The sequence below is a fragment of the Tamandua tetradactyla genome, chromosome 2, assembly GCF_023851605.1.
Source record: "Tamandua tetradactyla isolate mTamTet1 chromosome 2, mTamTet1.pri, whole genome shotgun sequence".
In the NCBI taxonomy this organism is placed as follows: Eukaryota; Metazoa; Chordata; class Mammalia; order Pilosa; family Myrmecophagidae; genus Tamandua; species Tamandua tetradactyla.
The window spans coordinates 221,848,074-221,871,257 of record NC_135328.1 but is presented as its reverse complement, the minus strand read 5'-3'; the positions used below and the strand labels follow the sequence as shown (position 1 = coordinate 221,871,257).

The 23,184-nt window shown below is 63.8% G+C and overlaps 1 protein-coding gene across 1 annotated transcript in view; it reads left to right on the top strand.

Moving 5' to 3' along the window:
- PRDM16 (PR/SET domain 16) overlaps positions 1-23,184 on the top strand; it is a 319,814-nt gene that overhangs the window by 284,090 nt on the left and 12,540 nt on the right. The window contains exons 7-14 of the mRNA XM_077151536.1: positions 1,286-1,433; positions 1,791-1,944; positions 7,336-8,749; positions 12,060-12,147; positions 15,600-15,769; positions 16,085-16,162; positions 22,010-22,179; positions 22,428-22,602. Of these exons, the coding sequence (XP_077007651.1) occupies positions 1,286-1,433; positions 1,791-1,944; positions 7,336-8,749; positions 12,060-12,147; positions 15,600-15,769; positions 16,085-16,162; positions 22,010-22,179; positions 22,428-22,602 (2,397 nt within the window). The remainder of the gene's footprint in view (positions 1-1,285; positions 1,434-1,790; positions 1,945-7,335; positions 8,750-12,059; positions 12,148-15,599; positions 15,770-16,084; positions 16,163-22,009; positions 22,180-22,427; positions 22,603-23,184) is intronic.

Below are 23,184 nucleotides of genomic sequence, written 5' to 3'. Positions count from 1 at the left end.
TCCTCCCCTCCTCCTCCCCCTCCTCCTCTCCCTTCTCCCCCTCCTTCTTCCTCCTTCTCCTTCTTACCTGGTATAGCTGGAATTGTGGGCAGCATGGTGCCCCAAGCCAGGAGCCTAAAGCCACAGGTGTCCCCTGACTGTGGCCAGACCCAGGTAGGCACAGCCGGCCCTGCCACTCTGCATGCCCAGGCCAGAGTGAGCAGATGAGCAAGAAACAGACACAAGGCCTCACCTGAGACCCCAGGACTGTAGTTCAGGCTATTTCCAGATAGAGGCCCCAGACCGCGGTGGGGGGACAGTGACACCCCACTGCCCAGGACAGCAGAGCCATCTGAGCCCTGGATACACCCGGTGGGCAGGAGCAGGGAGGGTCCCAGCCTCCGTCTCTCACCTGGGCCAGGAGGGGCTTCACAGATGGGCATGCAGAGGGGCCTGGGCCACCCGTGCGGGACGGCCTCGGGGTCCCTGGGAGACCCTGGACAGATGGGCCTCCTGGGCTCCATGTGGCGAAAAAGCCAGAGCGTCTGGTCCGGGGCTCCAGGGAGCGATGGACGCTCCTGCACTGGGGCTTCCTCCAAGCCCTGATCTCTCCCCTGGCAGCTTTGCCGGGTCTGGCTCAGACCCCCGCAGGCCCCTGCGCGGTGGCCTCCCGGGGGCCCGGAGCCTCCACCCTGCACAGATGACGGAGAAAATGAGCGTTTGGGGCAAATCCTGACGGAGGCCCTTCTCAGCAAGCACCGTTCAGAAGCGTCCGTGTCTGCTTTAAATAAACACATAAATCACAATTAACAACACGGGAAAGATGCCATCTCCCGGTGCTGAGAAACCGCGCGTTTCTGATCTAAATGGATGGCTGCGCCCACAGTTAACGGGCCGTGACGCCCGGGCACTCTGCTCATGAAGATTAACGCCCCTACCTAGGCTGGGGGAGGCCGGGGGTCCCTGGAGAGGGGCCTTAGGAGCCGCCCGTCCATCGTGTGCGACGGCCCGTCCTGCCGTGGGGCTGGCTCGCCCCTCGCACGGCCTGTCTGCAGGTCCGGGTGCAGGGCAGGAGGCACGGAGCCGGGCGTGGCACCCTGCAGCCGCGGGGTGGGGGTGGGGGGGCCGCAGTTCCAGGTTTGCCCCATTCCGGGTCCTGTGGGAACGTTGGAAACTTCTGGACTCCTGATCCTTGGGTGCACGCTGAGGAAGTGTCCCGGGGAGCAGCGGGGCCCGTGGGCTGGCGTCCCCGCCCGACCTCTGGTGGCGGCGTGCCCCGTGGTGACCGCCGGCCCCCATGCCGCAGCCTGGAGCAGCACATGGTCGTCCACACCGAGGAAAGGGAGTACAAGTGTGACCAGTGTCCCAAGGCCTTCAACTGGAAGTCCAACCTTATCCGCCACCAGATGTCCCACGACAGCGGCAAGCGCTTCGAATGTGAAAACTGCGTGAAGGTAACGTGTGCACGGGGCGGGGGGGCGCATGGGCCCCGTCCGGCCTCAGGACGCGGCACGCGGGGGACCCTCGCTCCCCCCGGCCATCCCTGCCTTAGAATTCGGGTGGAGTGGACTCGAGACTCCCCGGGGTCCCTAGGGCAGGGTGGGGGGTAGCCGGGCCCCGGGTGGGTCCCCGCACTGCGGGACGCGCCTCACCCGAGCAGGGGGCCCCCGGTCCTTCTCCTGAGCTCAGGAGCCCTCCCCGAATTCACGCCCTTCAGCGACCCCCTGAGAGCACCGGCGTTCCGTGCCCAGCAGAGCCCCGGCCCGGGGGGCGCCCCGGAGGGCGCAGGCCTGACGGCCCTGTTCCCCCAGGTGTTCACCGACCCCAGCAACCTGCAGCGGCACATCCGCTCCCAGCACGTGGGCGCCCGGGCGCACGCCTGCCCCGACTGCGGGAAGACCTTCGCCACGTCCTCGGGCCTCAAGCAGCACAAACACATCCACAGCACCGTCAAGCCCTTCATATGTGAGTCGCCCCCCCCGCGGCGGCCCCCGGTGGGAGCCTCCGGGCCCTCCTGCCTTCCTCCCCTCTGCTTCCCCTCGCAGTGGTGGCAGGGTGCTGGCGGGCGGTGGGCAGGGGCAGTTCAGCGGCCCGGGTCCTGCGGGAGGAGCTGGCAGCCCCCCCACGCCATCTGCCCCCGCTCGCCCCCCTCAGCCTGACCTCCTGGGGCGTCCCTGCAGCCTCCTAACCCGGCCAGTCCTTACCAGGTGGGCACTGCGGCCCCCACCACGGCCCAGCCACATCCCGGGCCGTAGGGACAGTGGCAGATCCGCGTGCCCAGCCCAGGGAGCTGACCTTTAGCGAGGGGGCAGGTGGCGAGGGGCACAGACGCTAAGGGCTTGGTGCAGCCAGCCTGGCGGGCAGCAGGACTGGGGTCCTCCCGGGAAGGCCTGTGGGTGTGGGGGTTCCAGCCAAGGCGGGAAGGAAGTACGGGTGCACAGTGGGGCTGCAAATGCAGAGACCTCAAGATTGGGGGTGCTTGGGGAGTGAGGGGGGCATCGCAGAAGAGGAGGTCAGAGGTCATAGAGGCCCTGGCATGGGGCCTGCAAGCTGGCACGGGGCTCCTGACCCCACCCCACAGTCCTAACGCCACCTGCCCAGAGCCAGACAGGATGCCACAGGCGGGGCCCCCAGACCCCCTCCCTCAGACACCAGCACAAGTTCAGGGGTTCCCGGGTCACCTGCACTTCTCAAATTTAAGGTTCCCACCACCCCCTCACGTTGAATAATTCTCTAGAATTATTGTACATCTTATATTTATTGTACTGAGACTCACAGAGTTCAAGAAGTTATACTGACGATAGTTTTACGATAGCAAAAAAGATACAAGTAAGAAGAGATGTGTAGGTGGGGTCTGGGAAGGCCCCCAAAAGCGGGGCTCCCGTGTCCTCTCCCTGTGGGCTCGGGGTGGCTCACCCTCATGCACGTCCACATGTGGGGCCCACCAGGGGCCCCCCGACTTCCAGAATAGAGTGTGTGTTGGGGTCTCCTTGCAGAGGTGAGATTGATGGAGTCTCCAACCCCTTCCCCAGAGGTCGGGAACGAAGCCCCCCACCCCGTGTCAGCGTCCGTGTCTCTGGGGCACTGCCCCCCCACCGCCCCGCTCCCTCTGAGTTGACAGCAAGGCCGCCGCTGAGTCAGCCTGCCAGCGTCCCCGTCAGGTGTGCTGTGGGGAGCCCCGCCCCCCCGGGAGAGCATTCCATGGATGCAGAGGCGGCGGTGCAGGGTCTGGACAGAGGGCCGTGCTCTGCGGAGCCCCCGAGGGTCCCACTGGGCCATGTGCTGGTCATGTGCTTCCCGCGCTGGTCATGTGGTGGCCTGAGACACCAAATAGTGGGGGCCACCCCCGTGTCCACTGAGCAAGAGGGACTGCCCAGCGCAGCCTGGACCCCTGGTTTTCGGGGCCTATCAGGCCTGCGGGGGGAGCCGGGCGGCGAAAGGCAATTCTGGGAGCTGGGGACCGGAGGTCAGGATATTCTCGACACGTGGGCACCTTGCAGGCTCAGGACGCTTGTCCCAAAGGGGCTGGCCTGCTCTGGACATGGGGCTGGTAAGCAGGGCTGTGCCCCTCCCACCCTCTGCCCCCAACCCCAGCTTCAGACTGTCTTGCCAGAGAGGATGTGAACCCCAGCACAGCCCCCCCCCCCCAGTTCAAGAACGAAAGCAGAAAGAGCCGGGGCTGTACACCGCCCCCCTCGTCTTACCTGTGTGCACCCACCCCCTGCCCCGGCCATAGTCCCCAGAAAGAAGAGCTGTGGGGGGGGGCCACCGCAGCCTCTTGCCCACCCTTAGCAGGGTCCGCTCGCCTGGGACGGGCAGGTGGGAGCCAGGGCCCCAGGAGCCGTGTCTCTGCCATCAGAACTGAGCACCCTGGCTGGCACGGTGGATGGCTGGTGCCCACCCCTGCGGGCGGGAGCTGCATGTCAGGGTGTCCAGTCAGAGCACGCACAAAGCACGACAGAAGGTCCAACGTCCACTGCGCCTCTGGGCCGCCAACGGCTTTCTTAGGTCTCGCTGGATGGTGTTAGCAGCGTCAGTCCCCGAGACCGCAGCCCCTGGAGAGGGTCTGAGCCCAGTCCCCGCCATGCTGCCCTGTGTGGCTGGAGGAGAACAGGGCCCTGGCCACCCCACCCCTGCTCCAGTCCTGTCGTGCGCCTGGCTCTTAGCTAAGGGGCGTTTATGGCCATGTCCTTCGGTTTGGTGACATGTTTGAACACTTAGCCCAGGCGTGTGCCTTAAGTCTGCGAGCACCCCCAGACCAGACTGAGCCCCGCTGGGCATGTGTCGAGGCTGCAGCTGGGCTTGGGGAGGAAAAGGCACAGGTGACAGGAAGGAAAACACACCACACAGCCCTTCCCTGGAGGAGAGCAGGGGGCCCTGCCCAGGTTCATGGCCTGGAGTCCCCAGTGTGCTTGGACTCCTGTGTCCATCTCCAAGTGGCCCCGGGTGCACAGCCACCCACAGCAAACCAGCACACAGCACCCAAAGCCACACTGAATACCCACCCTATGTGCCACCATCCTCCAGCAGCGTCTGTCCCACTGGGGTGTATGTGAGCGTGTGTGAGTGTTAGCATGAGTGTGTATTTGTATCTGGGCGTGTATTTGAGTGTGTGTGTGAGAATGTGTTATTTGTGTGCAGGTGTTATTTGGGCCTGTGTGCTTGTGTATGAGTGTGAATGCGTATAAGTGTGTATGAATGTGTGTGTGAATGCTTGTATATTACTGTGTGGAAGAACTGTGAGTGTGTACATTTCTGTGTGAGTGTGTTTGGGTGTTAGTGCATGTATCTGTGTGAATATGTGTGTGTATTTGCCTGAGTAAGCATGGCTGGATGTGAATGGCTGTGTTGCTTTGTGTGAATGTACATGTATTTGAATGTATGTGTGAGAGCGTGAGTTTGTGTGTGTGGCTGTGTATTTGTATGTGTATGAGCATGTGATTAGGTGTGAGTGTATCTAGGTGTGAGAGGGTGTATGAGTAAGTCTATCTGACTAGGTGTGTATTTGAGTGTGTGTGTTTGGGTGTGTGTATGTGTATTTGTGAATGCTCATGCACGTGTGTGTGTTAGTGTGGCAGTAAGTGGGTGTGTATGTCATGTGTACGTGTGTTTGTGTGCATGCATCTGGATAAGTGTGTGTTTATAAGTGTGTGTAAATGCATTTTTGAGCAAGAGGGTGTATATGTGTGTGAGTGTGTGTGTATTTGAGTGAACATGTCTCTTAGTGCCTGGGATTGGGTGTGCATTTGTGTGCATGTGTTGAGTGGGTGTGTATGTGAGTGTGAGTGTGTACTCTGTGTGTGTGTCCACAAGCACACACTACAGGAAAGAAGAACTGCTGCCCGCAGTGAGCTGTGGGGTTTCATGGGGCCGGCATGGCCAGCAGGCTGGGTCATGCCCTGGGCCGCTGGACTCTCTGCTGCCGGCAGCCCGGTCCTTCTCAGCCCTTCCCTGCCCTCCTGGTGGCCACGTCCCTTTAGGGGCTCTGAACCAGCTGCCTGCCTGTCCCAGCTCCGGGCCTCTGCACCCCAGCACCTGTAGCCCACCCCCCTGCAGACCCTCCATGGGGGAGCTGTGCTGATCAGGCCTCCCGACCAGCCTGTGCTGACCGGGCCGAGTGCTCGCCCCGCAGGCCAGCGGCCTGAGTATTTATAGCCGCCCCTGCCGAGCATGGCCTCACGGGCAGCAGCCTCCCCAAAAGGGCAGATTTGATTAAATGAGGCAAAGTTCTTCTCCCTTCAGCCTTGAAAACTTCCTGCCATGTCAGACGACCGGCGGGCAGCGCTGGTATAAATAGATATTGTGATTAGAGCACAGGACAATCTCAGGTCGAGCTCCTGCTGGAGCCGCATGACATCAGGCCGCCGAGGACGCGCGGTGAGCGAGCAGCACGCTGGACTCATTGTTTCCACCGGGGCTGCATTTAGGAAGCAAATGTCCCTGCCAGCGAGACACACGGTGTGGACGTGTGTGTGTGTGTGTGTGTGTGTGCATGTTGGTCTGCAGGTGTGTCCCTCCCACTCTGGCTGGGAAACTGGGGGGAGGGCACGGGTTCAAGGCTGTGGGAAACGCCGCTGAGCCCAGGTGTGGGGGTTTGGCCCCGGCCGCCGCGCCCGCTCACGTGGGGAGAAGCGGTCCCTCTGTGGTGCCGTCAGCCAAGCCTGCCCGTGGGGTGCGGGGGTCCTCGGGGTAGAACTGTACTCAGACATGGACCCTATCCCCACCCCAGGCCCTTCTCAGCTGCTCTTGCCCTCCCGCCTTCTGCACAGGCTCCCCAGTACCTGCAGGGGCCCTGCTCAGCCCTGGGTTCGGGGGCCCATCAGGGACCTCCAGGGAGAGTTAGCACCACCCCTGAGGCTGCTGCCTCCTGGGGTGCAGGTCACAGGGCCTGGGATGAAAGGGCAGGAGTGGGGGTGCAGGGAGCACCACCACTTCTAGAAAGACAGTGCAACCGCCCAAGTGGAGAAGTGGGGGATGGGCATCCTGGCTGAGCAGCCCTGGGCCCAGCTGATGAGGCAGCAAGCTCTGCTGCATGCCCAGCTTTGGCCCTTGCCCACCCCGAAGGATTTCCAAAGACCTTGCCTCCAAGTCAGAAATGCTCTTGGAGAGGAGGGCACGCTCAGGACTGGTGGCTCCATGTCCACAGAGCAGGTCAAGGTACAGCAGGACAGAGGTGGCCCTGGCGATCTGTGATGAGTCCCCGGGGTCCCCTGTCTCTTTGCCCACCCACAGAGCCGACAAGTGTCAACTCCTCAGACTACTGCCCACTGTTCACCCAAGGCCAATCCCAGGCCAGGCACACACATACACGCACACTCACATTTACACGGGTGCACACACATACAGGTGCACACACTTCTGTACACAGACACACACACTGGTGCATCTATCCGCATGCATGCACACACACACTAAAACCCTGGTCACCAGAGCCAGCCCCAGGGTCAGGTATTCGTGTAAATACACTTACATGTACACACACGCAGATGTATAGCCACGTGCTCACATGCACTGGGCACCAAGGCCAGCTCCGGGGTCGGGCACATGCACGTGTACATGCACACATATGCACACACCTGTCCCTGAGGCCTGCTCCAGGGTTGAGCGCATGCACACATGCACACTCAGGTGCACACGGGCACACCCATGTGAGTGCACCCCTGTGTACACACAGGCACACACAGGTGTGTGCAGCCAAGCAGAGCACGCACACGCACACACGTGCACCACTCCCCATGGCCAGCTCCAGGGTCTTATGCACACACACACACGCCACCCCTAAATCCTCGGCACCTGGTCGCCCTGCTTCCTGGTAATTTCATACCGCGTTCGCTTTGCTTTCTGCTGATGCTTTAGGTGAGGTCTGCCACAAGTCCTACACGCAGTTCTCCAACCTGTGCCGGCACAAGCGGATGCACGCCGACTGCCGCACGCAGATCAAGTGCAAGGACTGCGGGCAGATGTTCAGCACTACCTCCTCCCTCAACAAGCACCGGCGCTTCTGCGAGGGCAAAAACCATTACTCGCCAGGCGGCCTCTTCGCCCCAGGCCTGCCCCTGACCCCCAACCCCGCGGCCGACAAGGCGAAGCCCCCCGCCAACCTCAACCACGCCGGCCTGGGCTTCGGCGACTACTTCCCCTCCAGGCCGCACCCCGGGAGCCTGCCCTTTTCCGCCGCACCCCCTGCCTTTCCCGCCCTCACCCCCGGCTTCCCGGGCATCTTCCCGCCGTCCCTGTACCCTCGGCCACCCCTGCTGCCCCCCACGCCGCTGCTGAAGAGCCCCCTCGGCCACACGCAGGACGCCAAGCTCCCCAGCCCGCTGGGCCACCCCGCGCTGCCCCTGGTCTCCGCGGTCAGCAACAGCAGCCAGGCTGCCGCAGCCGCCGCGGGGGCCGAGGAGAAGTTCGAGGGCGGCAGCGTGGAGGACACCTACGTGGAGAAGCTCAGGGCGAGGCACAGCGACCTGTCCGACGGCAGCGACTTCGAGGACATCAACACCACGACGGGCACCGACCTGGACACCACGACGGGGACCGGCTCGGACCTGGACAGCGACGCGGACAGCGACCGCGACAAGGCCCGGGATCGCGGCCCGGCGGCCGAGGGCAAGGCCACCTCGGCGGGCTCCGTGCCCCCGGGGGCACCCAGCAGCGTCGGCGAGGTGCCTGTCTTCTACCCGCAGCCCGCCTTCTTCCCGCCGCCCGAGGAGCAGCTGCTGGGCGCGTCGGGCGCGGCCGGCGACTCCATCAAAGCCATCGCGTCCATCGCCGAGAAATACTTCGGGCCGGGCTTCGTGGGGCTGCAGGAGAAGAAGCTGGCCGCGCTGCCCTACCACTCCGTGCTGCCCCTGCAGTTCCTGCCCAACTTCCCCCACTCCCTGTACCCCTTTTCGGACCGCACCCTCACCCACAGCTTGCTGGTCAAAGCCGAGCCAAAGTCGCCCCGGGGCGCCCTCAAGGCGGCCGGCCCCAGCGCCGAGTCCCCCTTCGACCTCACCACCAGACCAAAGGAGGGGAAGCCCGGCCCGCCCGCCCCCCGGCTGCCCCCCGCCCCGGTGTCGGGCGAGGAGCCCCTGGACCTCAGCATCGGCAGCCGGGCGCGCGCCAGCCAGAACGGGGGTGGCCGGGAGCCCCGGAAGAACCACGTCTATGGCGAGCGGAAGCCGGCGTCCGGCGAGGGGCTGCCCAGGATGTCCCCAGCACACCTGGCCCAGCAGCCGCCCCTGCACTACGCCAAGCCGTCGCCCTTCTTCATGGATCCGATCTACAGGTACTAACATGCCCTGTCCTTGCTGCCGCCCGGGGACAGGGCCTGCTGACCCCGAGGGCGCGGTGTCCCCAAGGGTGAGGGCCTGGTGACCCTGAGGCCCTGTGATCCCGAGGGCCTGGTGACCCCAAGGACTTGGTGACCCTGACGGCCTGCTGACCCCAAGGTTCTGGTGACCCCGAGGGCCTGGTGTCCCCAAGGATGAGGGCGTGGTGACCCTGAGGCCCTGTGACCCCGAGGGCCTAGTGACCCCAAGAGTGAGAGCCTGGTGATCCTGAGAGCCAGGTGTCCCCTAGGCCAAGGGCACTCTTCTGCCCTTGGAATCCTCCCTTGGCCATCTTTGGCCTCAGGACTCTTCACCTTGAGACCCAGCCCTCAGGGCCCCGTGTCCTCCAGCTGCCTTTTGTGGATCAACTCTCTGCTGCCCCCCACAAGGTCACACAACCCAGAGCTTTCCCTGGAGACCTTCTCTGCATCCAGAACCACAGTGGAGGCTTCCTGGAGGCCCAGGGGAAATCAGAGCAGGAGCCGCTCGTCCTGCTGCAGGGCAGAGAAGGAAGGAGGGGAGCTTGGGGGGTGGTGAAGGGCACGCTCTCATTCCTTCCTGCAGGGGCCAATTTAAGCCCACTCCCCAATTCCTGGGCAGGCTCAGAGCCTCCCCAACATCCAGGGTGGCAGGGATCACGCCCTGGGAACACCATGCACCTGCCTCTCCATGCCGGGCAGCCCTGGGGGAGGGCTATGCACACGGCGAGAGGGAGCGCAGGTGCACGTGCACAGACGTGCTTGCACGCTGTGGTGTGCGGGGAGCCCGTGAGCAGGTAGCTGCCCATGAGGGGGGACGAAGGTCCTGCCTGCCGTGGGCATGGCTGAGCAGGCCAGAGACCCTCGGCCAGGGCGTAGAGGAGGGGTCTCCACCAACTCACACCTCACTGGCCCCACACCCTCCACACTGACCATCTGTGACCCGGCCAGCCACCCGAACCTGCCACCTGATCACATTTTCTGCTCATGTCCTGCTACCGTCATCCAGAGAAATACGGAAAATGCCCGCTTTCGGTGTGCTTTACAAACATGCCATCTGCCCATTGTCAGAGCAATGAATTTGAGGGCTCGGCAGAGAGAGGTGGCCCGTGGCTCATGGCATCCTGGAGACATGGCCAGCCGAAGGAAGCACCCCCCACTGAGATAGGACTTTTGAGACCCCAGCAGGACCAGGGGTGGCCGTGACGGAGGGACGAGGCTCCGACTGCCCCGAGTGCAACCCAGGGGTGGAGGGCCCAAGGGGCCGTCAGGGGCCAGGAGGACAGAACCTTCTGGTCAGGCTGTTGACTTCCCCACACTGCCCACTGGCTGCCTCCAGCACCCCTGCCCCTCCAGGCCCCTCCTCCTCTGCCCCTCTCTCTCCAGGCATCCCTCCCCTGACCTCCCGGCTTGGCTTAGAGCCGAGGCCGTTTCCTGGAAGCTGTAGAGTCAGGCTGGGAGGTGGGGGCAGCCCCGGTCCCGCCGTGGGGGCCCCTGCTGAGATCTGGGAGTTCCCTGATTCTTGCTGGGACGTAGGGCCCAGCGGCTGCCGCGGGGGCTCGCAGCTCTGCCTTGCCCGCAGGCTGTCCCCAAGGAGTGTCCCCAACTCAGAAGTAGCAGCACAAAACCCGAACATGGGTCATTCCCCCTGAGATAAGCCCAGGGCCGGCCAGGTGCCGGCCAGCAGGAGAGCTGCTGGAGGGATGGGGCCCCTCAGCCCCGCAGCGCCCCCGTGCCCAGGTGAGCCCAGGCAGGTGAAATGATTGCCCTTTCCCCAGGTCTGAGGGGCCTCAAAGGCTGCCTGCCAGACACTGAGGGCCCCTGCTGTGTGGACTGTGCGCCCGTCAGGGTGGCCGGTCGCTCTGCAGATGTAAGCCCAGAACCCTGGGGCGCTGACAGAGCGCGGCCTGCCCACTGCGGTCAGCAGGGCCTGTTCCCGGGGTGGTTCACGGAGCCAGGCCAGGGGGACGTGGGGGGATGCCACGTGGACAGGTGGGAAGGCGAGAAAGTCACACACTGACCTTCATCCGCCTGCTGAGAGCCGCCACGGCCCCTCCTGCCTCCGTGGCCCCTTGGGGCTTGTTAAAGGGGCCGTAGGATCCCCCACAGAGGGCAGCACACACCAGTGGCTGCGACCCCACTGCCCTCGCCTCCTCCTTCCACGCCGTCCACGGCCCCCGGGTGGGCCTCCGCTCCAGCCACCGCGGCCCCAGGCCTGGAACCCCACTGTGACCCCGCAGAGCTGCAGAGAGGGACGCCTCCGCCGTGGACTTCCCCGCAGACACTGCCCTCTCCCCACAAGCTGAGTGTCCGCAGTTGGTTGTGCCCTCAGAGAGGAACTCTTCAGAGGCCGCGCCCCTGGCCTTCTCCCCGACCTCTCCGCCTCCTGGCCCCCTCAGTGCGGCCCCCGTGTGCTCCTCGGGCACCCAGGTGTTCTCCGAGGGCCCCTCCCTCTGCCACCTGCCAGCCGACGTCCTGACCCCTGGTGGCCGGAGAAGCCGGATCAGAGCTGGAAGGGCGGCGTGGGGCCCGGGGGCGGCCGGGGCTGGGCGGCCAGGGCAAGGGGCTGCTGTTGGGACCAGCAGGTTCTTGGGGGGCTCAGGTGCCCCCCATCAGCTCCACCTGCCACTGCAGTTTTACTTTGCATGAGTCCTGTGACGTGGGGGAAGATTCTAGAAGGCAGCCTGCAGGACCCGGAGCCAGGTTTCAGGCCCTGCAGGCTGCTCTGGGGAGACCTGAGCACCCAGCCCAGCTCAGGGGCCAGCGGCTCCCTCCCAGGTTGTGGTCCAAGCATCCAGGCCTGGCGACCCAGGCAGGGGACCAGATGGGGGAGGGTCTGGAGGTTGGTGCAGGGCTCTTGTCTCCATGTCCTGCCGTGAGCCCGGGGAACCCCGCAGGATAGAGGGGACCACCCCAAGGCCCATACCCCCACGGGCAAGGGACCCACCCTGGGGGCTAACGGGCTCGCTGGCCCTAGGCTGAGGCATGGGGGCCCTTCAGGGAAGATTCTGGACCTGCCGATGTCACGTGTTGCAGCGTCACGTGTTGTCATGTGTTGCAGCTCCAGATGCACTGAGTGGAGTGTCGGGGCACTGGGGGAGAGGCCTGGGGGGCAGGCATAGATAGGCAGGGGGGCCGGGTCATGGCCGAAGAGGTCGGGGGGGTGGGTCCGTGAAATGCTGAGCCCCCACGTGTGGTCCCGTGACGGGACGGGGGCTGGGGTGCCGCATAGACCCCGAGAGGGCCGGGGCGGCCAGGGGGGTATGTAACCCTGTGTGTTGTTGTCCAGCAGGGTAGAAAAGCGGAAGGTGGCCGACCCCGTGGGCGTCCTCAAGGAGAAGTACCTGCGGCCGTCCCCGCTGCTCTTCCATCCTCAGGTAGGCCCCTGTTGTAGAGGGCTGCGCCCCGGACGGCCAGCCTTGGCTCTGTCCAGGAAGGTGGGGTCTTTACGCCCAGGGAGGCCGAGGCTGGCTGTCCCGGACGGTGGTGGAGCTGGTGGGAGTCTCCGGGGCCTCCTGCCTGCAGCCCCCCGGAGGACCCCTGGGCCCCCAGGCCAGGTCCACCCACTGAGGCCAGGTCCAGGGTTGGAATTAGTCTCCGCCTGCTCTGGGTGGGGTGGCCATGTGGGGCCCCTGGGCCCCCAAAACGTGCCTGGCACCTGGGGACCTGCAGTGTCACACTGCAGTTGTTTTAGGTCGCGTTATTGAAGTGCCCACAGCTGGCTGGGGACCCCTTTCTGAAAGCAGCGTGGGGCTACCCGCCCAGCACCCCATCCACCCCAAGCCCTGGCCAGCAGGCTTGCAGCCCCTCCGCCAGACTCAAGGAGCCAAAGCTAGTAAAGGGGGGCGGTGCAGAGGCCCAGTGGCCGCAGCCAGAAGGAGGCAGGGTGGGTAGGCTCGGGGCGGGGGGGTGACATCGGAGACCACGTCCGGGGTCCATTGCGTCCGTGTGAGGTCACCCACTGAGTCGCACCCAGAGGCACCGAGGGATGATGCGTGGCGTAGGGAGGCAGCTGAGGCCCAGAGGGCTGCAGTGTGGGCCGGATAAGGGGCAGTCCACGCCCTGTGGACCCTGAGGCCTCGGGGAGGCCAAGTCAGAGGCCAGGCAGCCAGGGAGAAGGATGATCACCCAGGGCAGCGTGGAGGGGGAGCCTGGCCACAGAGGAGACGTTGAACAAACTTAGACAGATAGGAGAGAGAAAAAGGAAGGGGGGGGAAGGAGGAGAGGAGGGGAGAGGGGAGAGGGAAGAGGGGGAGGAGGGGGAGGGAGGAGAAGGAGGAGGGGGAGGGAGGAGAAGGAGGAGGGGGAGGGAGGAGAAGGAAGAAGGCTTTCTCTGGACGGTGGACAGGGCTTGACAGCGTGACTGTTGAACGTAGGGGCATGAGAAGGTGGCAGGAGAGCACCTGGGAGCCACAGGCCTTCTGTGGCCAGAGTGAGGCCCAAGAGTGCTCCCTCCCTGGGGAGCGTCGGGGCAGAGGTGCGGGAAGGCTGGGGGTCTGGCAGCCACGGAAGGAGGGTCCTGGGAGGCAGTCAGCTTCAGCTGGGCCCCAACAGCTGCAGACAGAATGCAGCATCAGCTGAGGGCAGGCTTGGGGCAGACAGCGGCCTGGAGAGCCCCCAGTGTGGTGATGACCCGAGAGCCGCCTATGGGCAGGTCCTGAAGCCACGGGCTCCACTGGGAATGCACAGAGAGGGCACGCTGAGGGGCAGCAAGATGTCTGGGGGACCGGGGGCACAGCCTCCCCTCCCCCACGCTTACACCCTCACCTGGGGTTTTGGGTGCTGACTGTGGGAGGACTTAAGATGATGGCTGTAAGGGTTTTGGGGTGCTGATTGTGGGAGGGCCTAAGGTGCTGACTGGGGGGGTTTGGGGTGCTGACTGTGGAGGGCTCAGGGTGTTGACTGTGGTCAACTTGGGGTGCTGACTATGGGGGGGTTGGGGTACTGACTCTGGGGAGGCTCGCGGTACTGACTCTGGGGATGCTCAGGGTTCTGACTATGAGGGGCTCACCCGGGGGACCGCTCCGCCTTGGACAAACAGGGCCGCCTGTGAACCTGCCCCCGCCTGCGCGCAGCTAAACTTAGCGCCCTATTGTTACTCGGCCCCGGAGTTGGGTTAATAACTTCCCCTGATTTTCCCGGCTGGCTGGGAAAAGCTGCCAGCCCTCCAGGCACATCCTGCATTTGTCCTGAGATCGGAGGGGCTGAGGGACACCCACCCAGGCCCAGGCCGAGGAGGCTCGTGGGGCTCCGCCCATTGTTCCTGCAGCCACCTGCTGTCCCGAGGGCCCGGAGCCAGCAGGCCGCAGCAGGAGGGTGACCGGACTTAGGGCGTCAGGGAGCTGATGGCAGCTGTGGAGGAGGGGAGGGCCCGGCTGACCCCAGGTGTCGGCCATTGAGCCGCCCTGACCCAGTGGGCAGTTTCCAGATCCTTCCACTTCCAGAGTCCGACACTGTGGGAGTGCAGACTCAGGGTGCAGGGCAGCACCCTCCTGCAAGCACCGGGGGTCCTGGGGAGTCTCAGAGGATTGTGGAGAGTTCCGAGATGCTCCAAGGCGGGTGGGCCGGGGGTCCTGCACCCTCTTGGGTGGGCGGGCTGGGAGTCCTGCTCCCATCTCAGGCAGGTGGGCTGCAGGAACGATGGGCAGAGCCCCACGAGCCTCCTGCCCCCTCCTTGGGTTCCTACTCCCACCTTGGGCAGGTAGGCCGGGGATCCTGCACCCATCTCGAGCAGGTGGGCCGGGCGCTATGCCCAGGGTCTCGGGGCCACCCTGGGGACACTTTGGCCAGGTCATGGAGGGTGGTGAGGAGGCTGGATGGTGGTTGCAGGAGCAATTTCCATTCTTCCACAGCGAGGCGGAGGCAGGAGGCATCCCCTCGGGTGCTGCTTACAGAAGGCCCTGGGGCTCCAGTGCTCCCTGTGCCTTCTTCTGGGAAGGGTAGGGCCGACCTCTATTTCAGGGGGCCTGAGGGCTCCCCCAGTTGCCCTCCCAGGCTGTCCTCGCTTTCCACGCTGCCCCTCCCCCCTTTCCTCCTGGTGCTCTGGCCGCAGGATAACCCACACCACGTGCAGCCGGGCACGTCTGGGGCACATCGCCACAACTGAGCACTTGGCTTCCGGGCTCGCCCCGCTTCAGTCTCTGAACTGTGTAGAATGGGTCACATGGCTTCCCTCCCAGACGCAGGATGCCACCCAGGGCAGCTCCCTTGGTCCATATCGTCTTGCTGTGTGCCTGGGACATTGGCCATTATTATTCTTAAAACTGCCTTGGTGGGATTAGCCTTAAAAAGGCCCCTGAGTGGTTCAAGGACTTTGCCTGCAATTTCATCAGCATACCACTAGGTGGCAATCGCACATCAGGCTTGTGATCCATGCTTTAAACAATTTCAGGGTAGATGTAACTGTCCAAAACTTAAAAACAAAATCAAACTGTGTTATAACTGCGCATTTAACCTAAAATAGCCAAGCCTGCTGGGCATTGCTGGCCTGTGTCAAAATAAGGGGCGACGCCCATGTCCCTCCAAACGCAGGCCGTGGGGCTGGCTGCTAACGGCCATTTCCTGCTCCCTCAGCTGACCCCAGATTAAACCGGAGCATTTTGGGGAGGGCCAAGAACACGGGCGGCTGCAGAGTGCTGAAGACCCCAGCCCAGCCCGGGAAGGCTCCGGGAGACCCCAGTCCAGTGGTCACGGACGCCCCCGTGGCCTGCTCGTCCTTTGGGCCCCATATAAAGAGGCCTCCCGTTGTCCACAGAGGGGTTCCATGCTCTCGGAGAGAGGTGGCAGCTCAGCGGGGTCCCGTGCCCTCTCCTCTCTCTCATGCCCACAGATGTCCGCCATTGAGACCATGACGGAGAAGCTGGAGAGCTTTGCTGCCCTGAAGGCCAACTCGGGCAGCTCCCTGCAGCCCCTCCCCCACCACCCCTTCAACTTCCGGTCCCCGCCCCCGACGCTCTCGGACCCCATCCTCCGCAAGGGCAAGGAGCGGTACACGTGCAGGTGAGGCGTGCCCCGGGGCGCGGGCGGGGCTGCCTGGCGCGGGTGCTGGGTGCCACGGCTGCAGGGGTCCTGGGCTGGGGACCTGGGGGCGGGGGAAGGCCGGTGCCCCGGGCAGCTCCCGGGCATGTTATCAGCTGCTTTGTAAACTGAGGCCGGGCTCCGAGGCCCGAGACGAGCCAGCAAAGCCCAGGGGCTGCGGTGGGGGCAGCCGTTCAGCCCCCAGTGGGCTCTGCCGCCATAGCTGGCAGTGGGAGGCTGGCCAGGGCCCCCAGGCGAGAATCACCCCAAGACGGACGGTCTCCCTCGGCCCCCCAGGTACTGTGGCAAGGTCTTCCCCAGGTCAGCGAATCTCACCAGGCACCTGCGGACGCACACCGGGGAGCAGCCGTACAGGTAGGGGCACCCCGTTCCGGGGAGGGGTGACTGCATGGCCTGCCTCGTGTTCAGACAGCCTCTCCCGGGCTGCAGGCGCCATCCCTGGAGACCCCTGCCCGAACCCACATAGAGGCAGAGCCCGTCTGTGGGAAGGGTGCTGAGCTGGGGGTCAGGGGCTCCCCTTGAACTGCGGGCAGTGGCTGTCTGGACCTCTCCCTGCTCGTGCCCCTGCTGTGCTGGGATGCGAGGGCCAGGCGGAAGGCAGGGGAAAGCTTCCAGAAGGCTCCTACAGTGTGATGCCCTATTGCAACTCTCCCACGTGCTGCTGGGGTGTCCACTGGGGCCGGGGCTCCACATCAGAGTGGGATGACTGGAAGCCAGGGCCCCAGGTGGTCTGTCAGGGGGAAACCTCAGCTTTACCACCCCCAGCCTCAGGCTGGCCCCTGGGTGGTGGACAGGGCTGGGGCAAGCCTGGCCGAGCATGTGTCCCCTGGAAAAAGATCTCCATGCTGGTGTGGCTTCTCCCCGGGCTTGAGGCCAGGCTGGCAAAAGAAGGGCTGGGCGTGGTCCCCAGGCCCACCCATTTGGCCTCTCCCAGGGACGGGCCTGGGAGTTGGCCTTTTGAGCACTTGTGCCCAGTAGGCAACCTGGGAACTGCTGGCCTGTGGGCCCCTGGGGGTGTAGTTCTCCCTGCCAAGCAGCTGAGGTCAGGCGTCCACGCAGTGGCTACAGGCCTACATGGGCCCTGAAGTTGTCCGTGTCCATGACCCGATGGGGGTCAGCCCCACGGGGCCCCCTCTGCTTTCGGGACACCCAGACGGCACCAGGTTGGAGAGTCCAGGCCGGCTGAGCAGCTGTCTGTTCAGTCCCCACCCCTCCCCCACATCAGAACCCCCCCCCCCCCAAAAAAAAACTGACTTACGGCTGAACAAAGACGAGCCCCAGGAAGGTTCCGTGTCTGGTCCCCGCACAGACACGAGCCGTGTTTTCCTGTGACCGAGAGCTCTGGACAGCATTGCCCGGGAAGAGATGCTGTGCGGGCCGTGTTTATGGAGGAATTTAATTATCAGCCGTTTCTTTTGCTCTCTCCAAGCTGTGATTTTGGCCTTCAGTAACGCTAATTGTTTTTGAAAGTTTGCGTTGCAAATCCTGACTCTCCAGCAGGCTCAAGGACGGTCCGGGAGGAGGAATTTGGGGGAGGGGGCTTCCCTTTTGATATCACCGGTGGTTTCTTGGCTTCCTTTGATAATTGGAAGGATTTGCGCTGGGAGAGGAGAACACACGGGGCCGCCAGCGGAGATGAGCAGCCCCGAGCGCAGCTGATTGAAACCACCCGGCCACGGACTCCCCAAGATGTGAGCCCCCGAGAGGTGGAGCCCCAAGACACAGGACCCCAAAGACCTGAACCCCAAGACATGAACCCCCAAGACACAGACCCCCTGAGATGTGAACCCCCAAGCCATGAACCCCTGAGGTGCAGGCCCCCCAGATGTGAACCCCTGAGATGCGGACACCCTGAGATATGAACCCCCAACATGTGGACCCCTGAGATGTGGGCCCCCCAAGATGTGAACCCCTGAGATGTGAACCCCCGAGATGGTGGCCCTCAAGACGTGAACCCCCAAGATGTAGATGCCTGAGACACAGACCTCCTGAGAGATGAGACATGAACCCCCAACACTGGGCCCCCCAAGACATGGGTCCCCCAAGATGTGAATCCCTGAAACATGGGCCCCCAAGATGTGAACCCCCAAGACACAGACCTTCTGAGATGTGAACCCTGAGACACAGGCCCCCCGAGACTCAGGGCTTCGCCGGCGGGAGGAAGCAGCCTCTCCACGGCGCTGCCTGAGTGCCTGGATAATCAAACCAGGCGACATTTGAACTCCTTTCCTTTTAAGTCCTTGCCTCAGATTATCTAAAATTATTCAGAATGTGTTTCAAAGCCCCGAAGTGGGGGAAAGAAAGACCCTTTAATGTGACAAATACGTTTCCCGGAGAGAAGGTCAAACCCCGCCCGGCAGCTGTCCTGGCTCGCGGCTCCTCCCAGCTAGAAACTCTGAGCCAAGTGGGAAGACGAGGTGCCTTTAGACACTCATTTCTTAAAACTCCAGCCCTCAGTCTTTGGGGCTGTGGGCTGGAGACACATGAGGATTGACCAGGGAAGGCAGGGACTGGGGGGCTAGGGAGCCCATGGGTCCCTCCAGGCAGCTGCTCAACGGAGCCTTGAGTGACCACCCCAGGGTGCCAGCTCGGGGCCGGCCATGGGCTCCAGATGCAGCTGCTGTCAGCTTTAAGGGCGCACGCCCCCCAGGTGCCGTCGGCTGTCTCCTTGCTTCTCCAGGCCCCCGTCCTTGGTCTGCCACAGCCAGCATGCCCAACCGGGGCAGTTACCCCTTCCATGGGGCTGCCTGCCGTCCCAGATTGTCCTTTTTCTTTTTCAGTGTTGATTGTAGAGTCAGGACTCCAAGTCCTTTGTCTCTCTTCCCCCACTGCAACAGCAGCCCAGAACAGCTGTCCCTGGCATGGCCGGGGGTGCTCCCGCTAGACCCCTGAGTGGACTCTGCCGCTGTCCATCGGGTTCTTGGAGCTGGCCCGGGTAGGGCCTTGGGTCCCCGGGGCTTGGAGCTGACTATTTCACCCTCCCCGGCTCGGGCGGTCACGGCAAGGACTCAGAGCCCCAGCCCGCGCCCCGGCGTAGCTCTTTGAGCTCAGTGGCGCGTTATTTTCTGCAGCTCAGCCATAAATTTCACTCGCCGCTTGTCAGCTTATTTACAAAGCAAATCCCAGCTGCTCGGGGAACTCTGCTCCCTCACAGCCCTGGGCTCACTGCTCCCCTAAATTTCAAATTGACTCCTCTGCCTGGGTCATTTATTTAGATTAAAACCAGGAGTGGGCCACATGCAGGACTCTCCGAGACCAAATTTAATGCACGGCCCTTCCCCACCCCCGCGGCCCAGCGGCGCCTGAGCGCACGCCGCCCAAGTGCCGCTTCCACGGTTGTGAACGGGCTCTGGGCCCAGCCCTGTGTCCCACCTGAGCTTGCACTGCTCCCAGCACCTGCAGTAGTAGCCATGGGGGAGCTGCCACAGGAACCCTGAATGTCCAAAGAGACTGCGGCCTGGGTGCCGTGCATGCATGTGAGTGCACGCATAGACAGACAGACAGACTGGCGGGCGCCAAGCTGCCTGCTCGAAGGAGCCTACTGGCCAGGGCAGGAGTGACCCAGGCCACACACTTGCACTGTGTCCGTCTGGGGCCAGGGCCGTCCTCCCTGAGCGGGATGGGGTGGGGTGGGCCGTCGAGCTGTCTGCTTGTTTGGACAGCCCCTGGGGGAGCTGAGGGGTGCTCGCGGGATTTGAACGCCCTCCCTTATGGGCCTCGGCACAGGGAGCCCTGGGTCTGGGGTACCCGCTGTTTGGGTGCCGTTGCTGAGGCAAGGTCCCAGGCAAAACTCCTCTTTCGTTGCCCCAACCAGGAGGCAAGCAGCTGAGGGGCGGGTGCAGGGGCTGCAGTGATGATGCCCGTGGGGAGGCCGCGGTAGGTGAGGCTGGACCCGGCGCCACCCCCCACCCTGGCCCCGCAGGCCAGGCCCCCCCCAGGCTGAGCAGCAGAAGAATCCCAGAACTTCTTTTAGAGACAATCGGGGCTTCCCTTTCCACAGGGGAAGCCGAAGGCCTGCGGCCGACAGGCGCCAAGTAAGGAGGGAATCTGGAAGCAAGATCGCCCTGGGGAGCCATTATCAGTCCCCTGAGTGTGTTGGGGGGAGAGGGCCTGGGGGCTTCACAAAGCTGCGTCCCCCTAGCTCAGTCCCCAGGCCCAGCAGTGACCCTCTGCTAGGCTCAAGCACGAGGCTGGGTGCCCGCTGGGGGCCTCAAGCTTCCCGCTTGGGAGACCTCGGAGACTCTCAGGGCACGGGGCCCCCAGCCTGGCTGCCGACAAGTGCCCCCGAGGCCTCTTCTGGGAGGTCCAGGGGCCTCTGTGTGCCGGCAGGGGAGCTGTGAGCCTCTCCGGCGAGCCCCTTCCTCAAACGCTCCACCCAGGCGACGGATGTGCACGACGGGCACGCGTGGCCACAGTGGGGTCGCAGTGCCGTTCCGGTGGGAGGTGGGGTTGCCAAGCCCCAGTCCCAGCCAGGATGCAGGCCGCCCCGCTTTCAGCAGCCAGCCTCGCTGCAGAGACACAGCTTCTGAAAGACCTCACTGGCCAGGACGTGGCAGCTTTGCCTTGATGGTGGCCCTGGAAATACCAGATGCTGTTATTGTTTTCAGAATATGAGAAAGCACCATGGGTGGGTTTACCTTCCACGTGCTCACGAACCTCTGGTGCTCCCTGAAGGAGTCCTGAGGAGCACTGTGCACGTGCACACACACACACCTACATGTGCACACACCCACACGTGCTCTCATGTTCATGTGTGTGCGCCGACACACATGCATCACAACTACATGGGCAAGCCCACGCATGTGCGTGCATATGCACACACGTGTGCACATGCAAACATAAACCCACATGCATGCAAGCACATGTGCACATACACTTTGCACAAGCACCTGGGTACCTGCACACATATCATCCACACGTGCAATGGAAATCGTGAACCTGGCATAGGGCCCCGGGGGCTCCTTCCACTGGTGGGTTCCCCTGGGCCTCCTGGGCAGCAAGGAGCCCACGCCCTGCCCTCGCCCTCTCGAGGTAGCACCTCCAAGTCCACTGAGCTGGAGGTCAGAAAGCTCGTTCTCAGGAGCCCCATCCAGCCCCTGCTCGCCACCTCTGTTCTGCCTGGGGTTTCTTGCTTTTCGATGTGTGTATCACTTGGGTCCCAGCTCTTGCTCCGCTCTGGAAATGAGAGGAATAACCTCTCTTTCTGGCTTTCTGGGCGCCAGGCGTGGATCCTGCACACACAGGGCTCACGTCGAAGGGGCAGCACTTGTGTCGTGGACGTCCTGCACTGAGCGTGCAACATGGCACTTTCTGGCTCATAGCCCAGGACGTTGTGGTGACCCCTGCCCAGACCACCCCCAGGAGGTGCCTCTTCTTCTAACCTCCAAATGCGTGGCCCGGGCTGGTCTGGGCCTGAAGGGGCACGGAGCCCGCTGGGCTGGGCTGGTGGTGCCCTCAGGTGGCACGAGGTGGCAAGGCCGAGCACTCACCTCCCGGACAGGCAAAGACCGCTGCCCCAAAGCATTCATAGATTGGCAGGCTGCTCCCAGGACACCCAGCCATTGAGCAGGGGGTTGACACTGGGCCCTGGTGTCCGGTGCAGGCAGGCGGGAGTCTCCTGCCCCGGGGGGTCGGGGGGGAGGCCCCGCAGGCCACCCGGGGTCTCGGCCCCGCCCATGGTGGAACCTGCCTTCAGTACTTCCCGTGGAGCAATGCTGCCCTCTGGAGGCCGATGGCGGCATTTTCCCTTCCGCTGCCAGGCTGTGGAGGGAGCAGGCAGAGCTGCAGAGAAGAGAGTGAGGGGCTGGAGGGGCCAGCACGCCAGGGGTGGGGGCAGACAGGACCCCTCCGCCAGCCCAAGGGCGACGGGAAGAGTAAATCCCCCTTCATTGAGCTTCCCCATGTGCTCTCGCCTCTCAAGTTCAGGGATCAGTGGGCTCGGGTGGGGGGCTCGGGTGGGGGGCTCAGGTGGGGGCTCGGGTGGGGGGTTTGGGTGGGCACTTGTTGGGGGCTCAGGGGGGCTCGGTGGGGGGCTCGGGTGGGGGCTCGGGTGTGGGCAGAGGCCCAGGCTCCATCCCAGGCTCCGCCTGAGGCCGCGCGTCTTGCAGGTGTAGGTGCTGAGGCCGCGCACGTCTTGCAGGTGTAGGTGCTGAGGCCGCGCGTCTTGCAGGTGTGGGTACTGAGGCCGCGCGTGTCTTGCAGGTGTAAGTACTGTGACCGCTCCTTCAGCATCTCCTCCAACCTGCAGCGGCACGTCCGGAACATCCACAACAAGGAGAAGCCCTTCAAGTGCCACCTGTGCAACCGGTGCTTCGGGCAGCAGACCAACCTGGACAGGCACCTCAAGAAGCACGAGCACGAGAACGTTCCAGGTTGGGGGGGGATGAAGATGGGGGGCGAGGACCAGCGCTGGAGATGGAGGAGTTCCGGGAGGAAGAGGAAAGAGGGGGCGTTGGGGACCTAGCAGGGCAGGAACCCCACGGGCACCCCGAAAGGCCTTCCCATTGAAGAATCTCCCACCCGTAGGTCTCCCTGAGAAAGGTGCTGCCCCCGAGCCTCCCGTGAGGGCCCTTGGCGGCGGCCCCTCCTCTCACGCCGCCCTCCCACGCTGTCCCCGCAGTGAGCCAGCACTCGGGGGTCCTCACGAACCACCTCGGGACCAGTGCCTCCTCCCCCACCTCCGAGTCCGACAACCACGCACTTTTAGATGAGAAAGAGGACTCCTACTTCTCGGAAATCCGGAACTTTATTGCAAACAGTGAGATGAGCCAGGCAGCGGCCCGAACAGAGAAAAGGTAAGGGGACCGGCCGAGGGAGCCCCCCACACACCCCTCACCGAGCGCGAGCCCTGCCCCCTGCGCCCACTTGGAAGCGGGTAACAGGAGCAACGGGACAAGCCCATGGGTGCCTGGGCCAGTGCCAGGAAGCTGGGGCCTCCCCAAGGGGCAGCCCTCGGGGTCCTTGCATCTCCGCTGGAGAGGGTGACACCCATTGGCTCCCCGAGAGTTCTCCAGGCCCCCAGGGGACAGTGCGTGCCCCCCCCAGGGCAGCATCAGGCACGCAGACCTGACCGCAAGCGCACCCTACTTCTGAAAGCCAAGAGACTTTTGTTGAACCTGTGGCCCAACTAATGGTTTCCAGGCAAGAGTGAAACACACATGCACACCCACATGCATTTGCATACACACATATGCACGTGTGCAGAACATGCACACACGTGTTCACACATGATAGCAGAAAAATCGCAGGCTTGGGTTCCAGAACGCTGAGGCCCTTGCGCAGCTCCAAAGGGTGGGCCGAGGGGGGGACGGGGCTCTCCCCAGGTGGGGGCGGCCAGAGCGGCTCGCTGGGAACCAGAGGCTCCAACCCCTCTGGCT